General features: G+C 40.6%; 1 protein-coding gene across 1 annotated transcript; it reads left to right on the top strand.

Moving 5' to 3' along the window:
• Window positions 1-4,989: 4,989 nt before the first annotated feature.
• LOC122548936 (cathelicidin-1-like) lies at window positions 4,990-14,330 on the top strand. The gene is made up of 4 exons (XM_043687922.2): window positions 4,990-5,438; window positions 6,370-6,480; window positions 10,584-10,679; window positions 14,082-14,330. Exons 1-4 carry the CDS (start codon window positions 5,247-5,249, stop codon window positions 14,136-14,138), a joined length of 456 nt encoding a protein of 151 aa, XP_043543857.1. The 5' UTR covers window positions 4,990-5,246; the 3' UTR covers window positions 14,139-14,330.
• Window positions 14,331-14,697: the final 367 nt, after the last annotated feature.

Below are 14,697 nucleotides of genomic sequence, written 5' to 3'. Positions count from 1 at the left end.
GTAAGGGGTAAATGTAGGGGTATGGGTGGGTTGCGCTTCGGCGGGTCGGTGTGGACTTGTTGGGCCAAAGGGCCTGTTTCCACACTGTAAGTAATCTAATCTAATCTAAATAAATCTAAAGGTGTCTTCAGCCATTTCAATTCATTCTACGTGATATCAAGAAAGAGATTTCGGCACTGGAGACAACAAAGATTAAAAAGCCCTGCCAAACATCCCAGTTGTAGTACTAAAGAAGATATGTGGTCCATAACCAACTGAGTTAATCCCCCAGCTAAGCTATTCTAGTACAATGACAATCGTCAGCAATCGCTTGCTAATGAGTATGATTGTCCACCCAGGAGATTCCGTATTACTGGTCATGGATTCTGTAGGTCTTTGTGTGGCTGATGACTCCAATCCTAGAGCCACATTTCCATCCACACATTTGGTAGGTGTTTCTGGGATGTCAAAGGGGGTGGTCTTTAGTTTGGAGATCATTGGTATTTCTTTCTCCAGTTTATTTTCTGTACTTCCTCCTGCCAACAGTTCCCAATGTTTGTGTCTCTTCATTCAGGAATTTTCTCCAAGTCAATTTCTTCTGAGTGAGAGCCCCTCACACATTGACATCCATGTCACATTTCTTGAGGGAAGCCTTCAGGAAGTTTTGAATTGCTTCCTCTGTCCTCCTCTTGTTCAAGCGCTTTTCTTGAGCTGGTTGAAGAAGATTTTCTTTGACATCCTAAGAACGTGGCCAGCCCAGCAAGGTTGGTATGGAATGGTCATGGCTGCATTGACAGTGATGTTAGCTGCTTCAAGGATGCAGATGTTAGTATGTCTGTCCTTCCAGCTGATGTGGAGAATCCATCTCAAATCACATTAACGGTATTTCACAAGGATCTTGAGATGACATCTACATGTGGTTCAAAGTTTGGAGCCTTAGAGAAGAGTTATATGGGTAAATGCCTTATACAAAAGTATTTTGGTATTAGTATAGATGTCATAGCCATCATAGACAGTCACACTTAGGTGATGACAGTGCTTGCAGATTGAATGAAATGTTTAATCTCCACATTGATGTCAGCTTTAGATGAGAGGTAGCTTCCCAGGTAAGGGAAATGTTCCATGTTTGGAAGGATTTATCCATTGATTTTAATGGAGGGATGGACTGGAACTTGACCTGGATGGGTTGATAAAGGATTTAGGCTGAGGCTGAAACCAACTATTCAGTGCACTTCTGCTAGTTTTGAAGATTGACAATACCACCTGAAAATGTGGAAAATTGTCCAGAGGCTATTTCTCCCACATCTGTCACCAATGCAGACTCTTAGAGTCAGGGTCTCAAGCTGGTGAGTGCATCTTAGATGTGCCTTGACAGCAGACAGAGACTGTGGACTGCTGAGGAGATCAGCGTCTGACTGAAATCTGTAACATAAAATCTACTGGAGTAGCAGCAAATATGCAGCAGAGCTCCCAGAGACTTTGTGTACTAATCACTTCCTCCATTCCAACCCTCATGGAGATCCAGCTCCAGTAGACCACAGTGGAGACCTGTGAGGATCTGCTTACCATTGCCTCACCAATAAGCTGAAGGGAACATTAGCAAGACCAATTGGGAATGGGGATGATGTGGAGGATCCTGAGGTCTCCTGAAGTTGCTCCACCATCTCAGGAAAGCAGGGAGGTGCTACTTTACCTTATTCAAGATAAGGCAAGCCTTAATTTGGCACTGTGGCATGATGGGTCTCCTCTCAGAACATTCTGAGTGCCAGCAGAAAAATGCCACGAGCTGTCTTAGGATTGAATGCATTAGACACAGGACAAAGGAGCAGGAAGCACTTTTTTCACACACGTACTATCCTACAACTGGTCCAACTTTCTCAACATGAACTGTGTGATGATCCCTGTAGGGGCCAATAATAATTTGAACTGCCAGAAAACAACTAAAAAAAATCAAGAAAAATGCCAAGTTTGCAGAGTTTTACTGGAAAACTAAGCCAGCAGAAAGGCTGCACCTTATCTCTCAGGATGATACTGTTGACAACTCCAAAGGTCACATTACTCCTCCACACCCTCTACTCTGAGGTCTGTACTCTGGTGCCTTAGAAGTAGTGGCATGTCAGGGTTTATTAAGAGATGGAGGTTTCTCAGTTTGTCAACTTTTTACTAAGCTAGTGAATCAGAACCTTGCTGCCATCATATGACATTTGATGCTAAGTGCCTACAGCCTTTCCCCTTTTAATGTTCACAGACATGTACGTTGGTCTGGAAGGGATCTGCTGGCACTTATACCATGACAACTCCTGAGGCAGAAATCAACACATCTTACTGGCTCCACACTCTCAAGATGCAATGAGAGCATTAGGAGCCTGCCTGGCATGCTGCTCCATCACCAAATAAAACTGTATCACATATTTCTAGTTAGTCTGTTGATTCTACCACTTAAAATAGAATAAATGTTGTGATCGTGGTATCTGACAACATCATGGAAGACTGAGAGTTGTCCATAACAGTGCCCATTACTGACCGTAGACACACAGGTTAAATTTGATTGAGTGTGCATGTAATTAGTTAATAATATGATTGGTCTGTAATTGCTAAAGTTGGGATAAAAACAAATGTGTACAATTTTATGTCTTTCCTTTGTTCATCGAAGAAGCTTCTGCTCCCAGAGGGATTTTTTTTCCCACTATGTAATTTCAACAAACTCTTTGATGCTGGAAGTAGGCACCTAGTGTTGAGTGATTTATTTAGTCATTCTGCCCCAACTCTTTACAATTTAAATTGTATATGGTTTGGATGAAGAGACCAAAGGTATATTAGCTAAGTTTGTTGATGACACAGGTAGGAAAATAAGTTGTGAAGATGACATAAGGAGCCTACAAAACCATATAGATAGGTTCAGTGAGTGGGCAAAGATCTGGTATGATTAGATTAGATTACCTACAGTGTGGAAACAGGCCCTTCAGCCCAACCCGACCCTCCAAAGACTAACTCACCCAGTCCCATTCCCCTCTGACTAATGCACCTAACACTATGGGCAATTTAACATGGCCAATTCACCTGATTCACATCTTTGGACTGTGGGAGGAAACCAGAGCACCCAGAGGAAACCCGCGCAGACACGGGAAGAATGTGCAAACTCCACACAGTCAGTTACCCAAGATTGGAATCGATCCTGGATACAAGGATAGTATGCAAATAATCAAGAAAGCAAATACAGCTATAATTTATTGTGAGGAGAATTAAATGTAAGAGTGTGCTTCAGTTCTACAGAGTGTTGATGAGACTGCATATGTAGTATTGTGTTTACTTATGGAATGATGTCAATGTGTTAAAGGCTGTTCATAGAAGGCTTACTAGACTAATACTTGGAATGACTCAAAGTTAGAGTAGTGCTAGAAAAGCAGAGCAGGCCAGGCAGCAGGAAAATTGATGTTTCAGACGAAAGCCCTTCATCAGGAATGAGGTGCTCATTCCTGATGAAGGGCTTTTGCCGGAAACGTTGATTTTCCTGCTTCTTAGATGCTGCCTGACCTGCTTGGCTTTTCCAGCACTATTCTAATCTTGACTCTAATCTCCAGCATCTCCAGTAGCCACTTTCGTCTAATACTTGGAATGAGCAGATTGCCTTACGAGGGAAGACTAGGTAGGCTAGGCCTGTATCCTCTGAAGGTTAGAAGAGTCAGAGATGACTTAAATGAAACATATATGACCCTGGGGGACCTGACTGGGTAGATATCAAAAGGATGTTTCCTTGTGTGGGAGAGTATAATGCTAGAGGTCAGAGTTTAAAATAAGGGGTCATCCATTTAATACAGAGAAGAGGAATTTCTTTTCTCTCAGATGATTGTGAGTAATTGAGAAGGAGTTAGATATTGTCGCTAGGGCTAAATGGACCTATGAGTATGGAGAGAAAGTGCGAACAGGGTACTGAGTTGCGCACAAGCCATGATGGGCCAGGTTTGAAGGGCTAAATCGCCTCCTCTTGCTTCTATTTTCTATGTTTCTATGAGTCTTTTGAATTTGTTTCCTCAAGGCAGTGGTTGCTCTGTCTTTCAATATACTTAAGGCAGAAGCAGATAGATTCTTGATCACTAAAAGGATTAAAGATTATGGGTCATATGCAGCGAAGGGCCAAATGGCTTACTTTGGTTCCTTGTTCATATGCACGTATAGAAAACATGGACTGAGTGTTCAGAAGATAAAGCTGGTGAACAGCAGATCACAATAATAACCTTGTCAAACTGAAGGCATGCATTATCTTTGGAAGGATGTGATGGTTGAACAGTCACCTCCTGAGAGCAGATTACAATAGAATTGATCACTTGCCTCCTGTCCAATTCCTTTAAAAACTGGAAGTTATGTAATTCCTTGTTTCAAATGAAGTACCAATATAACAGTCAGTCTTGCATGGGTTGGCTGATTTGCTTCAAATTTCAGAAATTTTAACTTTGTATCCAACCCAAATCTGTCCTGTTTGGAGGATTCAAATTACCTCTCATAAAACCGAGATAACCAAGGTTAAATGGTATGGATGGAGCAGTGGATGAATTCTGGAAAAGTATTTGAGCATTTTGTTAGGGGTGGAGGTAGATTCAGAATGTATTAATGCAAAATGTTTGGCTCACAAGTTTGAAGGATCTTTAACTGAGATATCTGAAAATGTTTAAAGATGTTCTGTAATAACAAACTTGGAAAAATGGAAGGCCCATTTCTACACTATATCAGCTCTTGACAGAGCAGGATAGAAAGCAGAGGCATCAGATAAGAGCTGTCAAATGGAAATGTGTAGAAACTAGAAAGAGAATAAATTGACATGAGATTTTTCAGTTTGATTTGCACTTTGTACTTGCACTGTTAGCTCAATAACAGCTCTGTTTTTCAACAGCTTCAGGGTCATTTTTACTGATAACAGTTTTTTTTTAAAATTCCAGAACTTTTTCAACTGACGTCAAATTCTCAAACTAGCATGGTGGTATTTAAACCCATGCTCTGTTGGACTATTGGTCCAGGCTTGAATCTTGGGGATCAACTGCATGTAAGAAAAGAAAACAACAGTAACTGATAAAAGTCAACAAATTGATAACATTTGAGCTCAGTCACAAAAGTTCAGGAAAACAAGTGTTGCAAGCTTGTTGCACCCTTTCATCTAGGATGAAGACAGAAATGATCAGCAAACTGAAATATTAATAATTAACCAATGGTTTTAAGTTAAGCCACTGGGTTTTATTCCCTTATATTTGAGTTTGCTCATTTCTACAACCAGAATGCATCAACGGAAGATGAAGAGTTTACAGAGAATTATTTTATTTGTTGGATTTTTTACAGTGACTGCCAATGTTGCTGTCCCAGCATTGACTAGTGAAGATGTGGCTTCAGCTGCTGTCACTAATTACAACAAACGCCACAGACCAGCCAATGCCTTTAAGCTGTTTCGGATCCTGAAAGAAAAGGAACAGGTACAGTGTGCCTCTTAAAATTATTGTTATCTCGGACATTCCAAGCAAGTAAAGCATAAGCATTTCCAGTGAGATAGATCTTGTATGTAACATTCCAATGATTTTTCCAATCAAATCCACTTTGTAGAGAAAACACATCTAGATACCTGTTCTTTAAGAAAAATTTTTAAAATTGTTGTAATGTCAGTAGAAAGGCAGGCAATTTATCCAATGTGAATTCTCATAGCAATCAGATAAATGACAAAGTATAGAGAATTTCCCTTCTTTTCAATTGCAGGATTTGCAAAAGTAGGTAGGTTTTTGATCTAAGATTATAGTCTTCTCAAAGGCAATTCGGCACACCCTGACCAACAGTGCCCTCATCCCATGAATGATTCAATAATAGAATCTCCAATAGCATCAGTACCCCTCAACTGGGAATGGGACTTGAAGCTTTAGACTGAGAGGAACAGATTTATCAGAGAACCAGAGTGGGCCTACGGGTGAGATTATAGCATTGAATTCACAATGGCTGAAATAGCTCAAATGTCATATATCTAAGTTTCCAGCTCAGCCTTAGTGTTTATAAGAAGGGTTGAACCATCATAAGAATACATCTTAAAATATATATTGGGACACTGAAAATGTTATGCATTTAACACACTCCATTATTTTTCTTTCTATTGAAGGCAACTGAAGTATTAGAAACAATAGAAGTGTCAGTTCAGTATTGTAATTTTACTCCATTCCCGTAGACGAAATTACACAAGGGACTGAGATTGTAAGATGGAAGTTTAGACTTTCTGGAACTTTGTTGAATTAATCTTCAGAAAGAAAGAAGTCTAATGGGTGGAATGACATTTCTTGTTCCCCATTTTCTATCGTTCTGTTCTGGTTTTACCTTGTTGCCCTAAATCTTTTGTCTTAATGACTTTATAATATTTCATATTAGAATCTGAATGAAGCAACTATCCACTTTATTCATCTGCAAATGAGAGAGACAACATGCAGCACAGACACAGGAATAGTGGAACTAGATGATTGTCATTTCAAGGATAATGGTGTAAGTGAATTTACAACCTTTTCCCTCAAATATTTGTACAACTGTCTGTCTTCAGTACTCCAGCCCTGAAAATGATAATGGCTACATAATGCAAATTTGGACACCCAGTTTCAGTGAACATTCCCCACGTTTGAGTCAGCAAATGTGACAAGGGTCAGAAGTTGTTCTGTTTTCTCCTCTCCTTCCAAACTCAAATCATTAAAGCCAACATGAGTATGAAAGACAATGGGCAATACTTTGAATCTTCATGCTCTGTGTGCTTCAGAACATAATCATGTACAGATAGATAGCTGACTGACACAATACTCAAGTACCATTCGTCAGGCACTAACAGGCTTTGCAATTGCCTAATGTATCAGAGCTAGTCTCTCGATAATAGATGAACAGCCTGACTTGTGACTTCAAAGGATAAAAGCAACAATAAATCAGAAACATTATCTCCAATTTCCCCACCAAGTCATATACCATTCTGACTTGAACATAAGACAGAAGAAATAGGAACAGGAGCACTTTATTCGGCTCTTCACATCTGCTTCACCATTCAATCGTACCTTGCTGATTCCTCATGTCCACCTTTCTGCCCTTTCCCTGTGACCATAGATTCCCCAACCGATCAAGAATCTATATCTCAGCCTTAAAAATACACAAGGATACTGCCTCCACAGTTCTCCCTGGCCAGAGTTCCAAAGACTCTCAACCCTTCGTGACCCTTTATTCTGAGACTATGCCTTCTGGCCCTATACTCTCCATGAGCGAAAATATCCTCTCAGCATTTACCCTGTCAAGCCATAGAGTCATAAGTGATACAGATATACAGTACAGAAATAGACCCTTCGGTCCAAATCATCCATGCTGACCGGATAACCTAAATTAATCTAGTCCCATTTGCCAGCACTTGGCCCATATCCCTCTAAACGCTTCATATTCATATCCCCATCCAGATGTCTTCTAAATGTTGTATCAGCCTCCACCACTTCCTCTGGCAGCTCATTCCATACATCCACCACCCTCTGGATGAAAAAGTTGCCCCTTAGCCCTTTTAAATCTTTTCCTCTCACCCTATACCTATGACCTCTAGTTCTGGACTCCTCCACCAGGGAAACGTTCTTGTCTATTTACCCAATCCACCGTCCTTATGATTTTATAAACCTATATAAGGTCACCCCTCAGTTTCTTATGCTCCAGGGCAAACAGCCCCAGCCTATTCAACCTCTCCCTATAGCTCAAATCTTCCAATTCTGGCAATATCCTTGTAAATCGTTTCTGAACCCTTTCAAGTTTCATAACATCCTGTCTATAGGAGGGAGGCACACAATATTCCAAAAGTAGCCTAACCAATGTCCCGTACAGTGGTAATATGACCTCCCAACTCCTATACTCAATGCTCTGACCAATAAAGGAAAGCATACCAAATGCCTTTTTCATTATCCTACCTACCTGCAACTCCACTTTCAAGGAATTATGGACCTACACTCCAATGTCTTTTTGTACAACAACACTCCCTAGGACCTAACTATTAAGTGTATAATTCCTGCCCTGATTAGCCATTCCAAAATGCAGCACCTCACCTTTATCTAAATTAAACTCCATCTGCCACTCTTTGGCCCATTGGCCCATCTAATCAAGATCCTGTTGCACTCTGAGGTAACCTTCTTCGCTGTCTACTACAGCTCCAATTTTGGTGTCATCTGCAAACCTACTAACTATACCTCCAATGTTCACATCCACATCATTTATATAAATGACAAAAAGCAGTGGATTGAGCACCAATCCTTGTGGCACACTGCTGGTCACAGGCCTCCAGCAACCATCTACAAACACCTTCTCTCTTCTACTTTCAAGCCAGTTCTGCATCCAAATGGGTAGTTCTCCCTGTATTCCATGAGATCTAACCTTGATAACCAGTCTACCATGAGGAACTTGTCAAATGCCTTACTGAAGTACATATTGATCACGTCCACCACTCTGCCCTCATCAATCTTCTTTGTTATTTTTTCAAAAAACTCAATCAAGTTTGCGAGACATGATTTCCCATGCACAAAACCATGCTGACTATCCCTAATCAGTCCTTGCCTTTTCAAATACATGTAAATCCTGTCCCTCAGGATTCCCTCCAACAACTTGCCCACCACCGACGTCAGGCTCAGTGGTCTATACTTCCCTTGGCTTTACCACCTTTCTTAAATAGTAGTACCATGTTAGTCAACCTCCAGTCTTCCGGCACTGCACCTGTGACGATCGATGATACAAATATCCCTTTAAGAATACCATAATTTCAATGAGATCACTTCTCATTTTCTAAACTCCAGTGAGTAGAGCCCCAACCCGTTTAACCTTTGCTCATTGATGATCCCTCTATACCAGGAATCATCCTAGTGAACCTTTTCTGAACTGCCTCCAATGAAATGATATATTTCCTTAAATAATGGAACCCATCATTGTACACCAGGTGTGGTATTGCCAGCACTATGTACAATTGCAGCAAGACTTCCCTATGCTTATATTCCATCTCCTTTGAAATAAGGATCAACATTCCATTAGCCTTCCTGATTCCCTGCTGCACCTTCGTGCTAACTTTGTGTTTCATGCACAAGTATCGCCAAGTCTCTTTATGTTGCAACTTCCTGCAGTTTTTCTCCATTTAAATGATACACTTTTCTTTCCAAAATGAACAACTTTACATTTTCTCACATTGTACTTTGTTTGACTCTTTTTGCCCACTTATTTAACCTTTCAATATTTCTCTGTCGGCTGTTTCTATCCCTCTCACAACCTCCTTTTCCACCTATTTCTGTGTTATCTGTTGTGCATTTCCTTCCTTCCTCCAAGTCATTAATATATATTGTAAACAGTTGCACTCCCAGTACTGATCCCTGTGGAACTCCACTCATCACAGGTCGCCAACCTGAAAAAGAACCCCTTATCCCCACACACTGTTTCTTGCCTACGAGCAAATTCTCTATCCATGCTAATATACTACTTCCAACACCATGGTTTCTTATCCTTTGACTTTACTTTTTGTGGGATACCTTATCAAACAGCTTCAGCAAGTCCAAATAAAAAACATCTAATGGTCCCCTTCTATCCATTCTAGTTGAGTCTTCCTTGAAAAACTCCTCAAAAATGCAGGATTGTCCCTTTGTTATCATCTCATCCACTGGACTAAACATCCTCATCTTCCAGATCAGGTTTGTTATAAATGCTCTTTCTACTGTCAATGGAATTTATTTCAACAACTCACCACAATCTCTTTGTCAAACCATCCCAAACCTGTGACCTGGTCGACATGGACGAGTTGGACCGAAGGGTCTGTTTCTATGCTGTACATCTCTATGACTCTATGACTCTATACCAAGCCTCCAGCAAGAGAAGGGTAGCAGATATATGGGCACACCATTAGCTCAAAATTCCTTCTAAATCACTTATTATCCTGGTTTATGCATACAATCACAGTGGATTCATCATCTTTTGATCAAAATTCAACCTAACAGCACAATGTCAGTATTTTCATGACATGAAACATTAGTTCTCGAGTAGGTATTACCTTAGAATCATAGAACCAAAGAATCCCTACAGTGTGAATGCAGGCTATTTGCCCATTGAGCCCACACCGACCCTCCAAAGAACAACCCATCCAGAAACAGCCCCCTACCCTATTCCTGCATTTCCCATAGCTAATCCACTTAGCCTGCACATCCCTGGATGCAGTGGGTAATTTAGTATGACTAATCCACTTAACCTGCATATCTTCCTTCTTAGGACAACTTGAAAGAATAATCAATGCCCACATGGTAAGAAAAAAGGAGCATATTTTGCAAAAGAGACCATTGACTAGTGATTAGGAGTGGGACCTTGGCTGATTTGTTTTCATCCACAATTCAGCCACACTGGATATCAATTGTACTGTCCCTGAAATCAAACTGGAATGTTAAGTAGGAACTGAAATTTGGATTACTGTCTTGATATGACACTGGGAAGTGTGTTTACCTATGAAATCATTATTGTTCATTGGCTAAGTTGCAATGTGAAACTCACCAATATCTGTTAATATTAATTTCAGCTACTCAGATAATTATATTCAGTTAGCACATTTCATTTTCCAGGTGATAATGAAATGTAACACACGGGTGGTTGTTTCAAGACGTGCCCCCAGGCGACCTCGCGTACTCGCAATTAACTGCACAGTTGTTAGCCCTCAGGTAAGATTAAAAGTTGAATCAATGAAAAGAAAGATTTGCATTTACATAGCACCTTTTACAAACACAAAATTGCCTAAATTTGCCTCATTAACAGTTAAGTACCTTTGAAATGTTGCCACTGGTGTCATGAAGGCAAAGAATTTGACAGTGGACTTCAAACTACAGGTTACAAGATCCTTTGAGCAACTTGAAATTTCTCAAATGAAACCCAAACAGTTGAAAATCAGTCAGCCAGCTATCAGCTGTCAGTCAATTAAAGACCACACCCATCAAACTATTTTCACGCCCAAGGGGAGCTACTCGAAACATTAGCTTGCTCTCTCTCCACAGATGCGGTCTGACTTGTTGTGATCTCCAGCATTTGTTGTTATCAGTAACGTTCTTACCTCTGAGTTAAAGACACTTTTAAAAAAATCACTCATTGGACGTTGGTGATGTTATCTGGGCCAACATTTATTGCCAGTTCCTATTACCCTTTGGATGAAGGTGGTGGTGAGCTGTCATCTTGAACCGCTGCAGTCTAAATGTTGTAAGTAGACCCATGATACCATTAGGGAGGGTATCCTTCCAGGATTTTGACTCAATGACACTGAAGGAATGGTGATACATTTCCAAGTCAGGATGCGGAGTGGCTTGGAGGGGATCTTACATCTGTTGGCATTCCCATGGGTTGGTTGAGAAGGTATTGTTGAAGGGGCCTTGATGATTTTGCAGTGCATCTTGTGCATCACACTGCTGCTAAGTGTTGTTGGTGGACGGAGTGAATGTTTGTGAATGTGATGTCAATCAAATGGACTACTTTGTGATGGCTGGTGCCAAGCTTCTTGAGTGTTTTTTGGAGCTGCACTTATTCAGGTAAGTGCAGAGTATTCTGTTACACAACAGTGATTAGCACTATTTCCTTACAGCGTCAATGATGCATGATCCATTTCAGCTTTGGGTGACTGTCTATGTGGAGTTTGCATGTTCTCCCCCTGTGTTCGTCGTTTCCATTTGGGCACTCCAGGTTCCTCCAGTTCAAAGATGTGTAGGTTAGATGGATTGGCCATGCTAAATTGCCCCATAGTGTCCATGAATTTGGAGGTTAGGTAGAATGGCCATGGTAAATGCAGGTTTAGTTGAGGAACTGGGTCTCAATGGAATGCTGTTTAGAGGGGCGGTGTGGACTCAATGGGCCTCTTTCCACACTGTAGGGATTCTATAATTGTATGATGCTACAATAGAAATGTTGTTTTTCTTTCTGATTTCTCACATCCTCAGTTTTGGTTTTATTTTAGTATTCTGTCATACGACTGACTTTGGGATAATTCTTCACTCCAGCACGAAATCTAAGGCAACACTCTAGTACAAAAAGCGCACTCAAATTCGGCACTGAGGGAGAACTGTGCTGTTAGAAGTGACATCTTTGAGAAAGACATTAAAACAATTAAAGCCATCTTCTAATTCCTGATGAAGGGCTTTTGCCCGAAATGTCGATTTTGCTGCTCCTTGGATGCTGCCTGAACTGCTGTGCTCTTCCAGCACCACTAATCCAGAATCTGGTTTCCAGCATCTGCAGTCATTGTTTTTACCTCATCTTAAGATACAGCACATCTAAAGACAATATTTCAAAGAATAGCAGGGGAATGCAGCACCTCTCTGCCCCTGTCCCAGATTTGTAGCTGCTTGTCTTTCAGTCAACCTAAGTAAAGTAAATTATCTGGTCATCTTGCATTGATTGTGAAATCCCAACATGTGCAAATTGGCTGCTTTGTTTCCTATTTAATAACAGTGACTACACTTCAAAAGCTGTAAACTGTTAAAGGACATCCTGTGGTGTGAAAGGCATGATGTGATGAAGATTTATAATATATTATTCTTATTTCAGACCATGGATTCTAAAATGGAGATAAATATTGTCTTGGTTTTATTTCTATGAAGAGAGCCTTTTTTTAATGAAGGTCAGAAATGGTTTTATTTTGAATAGAGTTCAAAGCTGTCTTTCTCAAGAAAATAGATGACTTAAAAGACTAGACAACTACCCACTGAGATAATTGTTGAACTCTTTACTAATTTTAGCATTCAGAATCATAGAATCCCTGCAGTGTGGAAGCAGGCCATTTGCCCATTGAGTCCACATCAACCCTCCGAAGAACATCTCACCAGACCCACCCCGCTACCATATCTCTGTAAACCTTCATTCATCATGGCTAACCCATCTAGCCTGCACATCACTGGACACTATGGACAATTTAGTACAGCCAATCCACCTAGCCTGCACATCTTTGGACTTGGGCAGAAACCCATGCAGGCACGGGGACAGTGTGCAATCTCCACACAGGCAGTCGCCTGTGGGTGGAATTGAATCTGGGTCCCACGCACTGAGAAGCAGCAATGCTAACCACTGAGCCACCATGGCATCCTATGTAAAGACAGCCTCCTTAAAGAGACATCAGAGTCCAGAAGCAGATTCTTCACAGAGGAAGATCCATACTAGCAGACGTGCCTCAATCTAACTGGAAAGGGAGCCGAGTTTTTATCCTCAAAGCTCAGCAAGAACAATCAGTGAGTTGGCCTATGTCTATTTATCGTTGGAAGAGATGGAAACAATCACATCTAGTGCATGTGCAGAAGAGTCACCGAAAGGAAATGCTTGTAATCTTGTCAGTTGAATAAGAAATTAAAAATAAAGATAAAATATTCGACTGGAGTTGAGTGTAAAGGATATTGCTCTGAGGAGAGGGTGGATCTTTCTTTTTGCTATTCTTGATTAAATTTTTCCAAAGTGCCTTAAATTCACATATATAGAACATAGAACAGTACAGCATAGGATCAGGCCCTTTGGTCCAACATTGCTGTATTGATACTATCCTAAACTAATCCTATCTGCCTACATATGGTCCATATCCCTTAATTCTCTGCCTGTTCATGTTCTATCTACTTCTTAAACTTCACTAGTGTATCTGGTTTTACCATCTCCTTGAGCAGCAGTGTTTTCCAGGCACCTTCTACACTATGTGCAATAGACATTCCTTGCATATCTCCTATAAACATCCCCTCTCACCTTAAACCTATACCCTCTAGTATTTGACATTTTTACTTTGGGAAAGAGACTCGAACTGTCCATGCTTCTCATAATTTTATTTATTTCTATCAAGTTGCACCTCAGCCACTGAAGCTCTAGCAAAAACAATCCAAGTTTGTCCAACCTTTCCTTATAGCTAAGACACTCCAATTCTGGAAACATCCTCGTAAACCTCTTTTGAGCCGTCTCCAGAGCTTCCACATCCTTCCTATAGCGCAGCAACCAGAACTACTCACTGTACTCCAAATGTGGCCTGACCAATGTCTTACACAGTTGCAGCATGACTTGCCAACTTTTATACACAGTGCCCTGACTGATTTTGTTTTAATTTCCAACAGGAAAGGTTCTCTCCAGATGAATGGGCAGTGTTGGCAAGGGTATCTTCCCAGACCTAATAAAAAAACTTCAAAACAAATCAACTTGCTGGGCCAATATCAGCTCTGGCATGGAATGGAGATGAAAGTTTGTCTGTTGAGCAGCAACCCTGAAGGAAACAGAGGCTCTCAGTTCAAACATTTTTGAACGTTTACATTCCATTAAATAGATTTGTAACAGTAACCAATTCACAATAAAGATGTTAAATTGAACTGAATCGTATTGTTGTTAAATCTATTTAAAGCATTAGAATGATAGCCTGGAGTGAGCAAAAAGGTTGAATCTAAATTGGGCCAGATTATCTGGAAAGCCTGATTTTGCTAGAATGGAGACATGAGGGATGTGTGTGGTTGTAATGATGATACATACATGTACTCTGTTTACATGTCTTCACAGATGCTGTTTGACCTGCTGAATATTTCCACTATTTTTGTTTCTAACTCAGATTTCAATATTCACAATATTTGCTTCTGTGTGAAGGCTGTTTGTGGAATGATCTGAACAAAGGATGTTCCTTCCCTTCACTTCAATCTGCACACTTGCGAATGATAGTGTAATTCAGAGGCAGGTTTGTTATGT

This window comes from Chiloscyllium plagiosum, unplaced genomic scaffold (genome assembly GCF_037043375.1).
Source record: "Chiloscyllium plagiosum isolate Xiang-an unplaced genomic scaffold, Cpla_swu_hap1 HiC_scaffold_4, whole genome shotgun sequence".
NCBI classification, from domain to species: Eukaryota; Metazoa; Chordata; class Chondrichthyes; order Orectolobiformes; family Hemiscylliidae; genus Chiloscyllium; species Chiloscyllium plagiosum.
The sequence above is the reverse complement of the archived record's forward strand: the minus strand, read 5'-3'. Positions and strand labels throughout refer to the sequence as shown.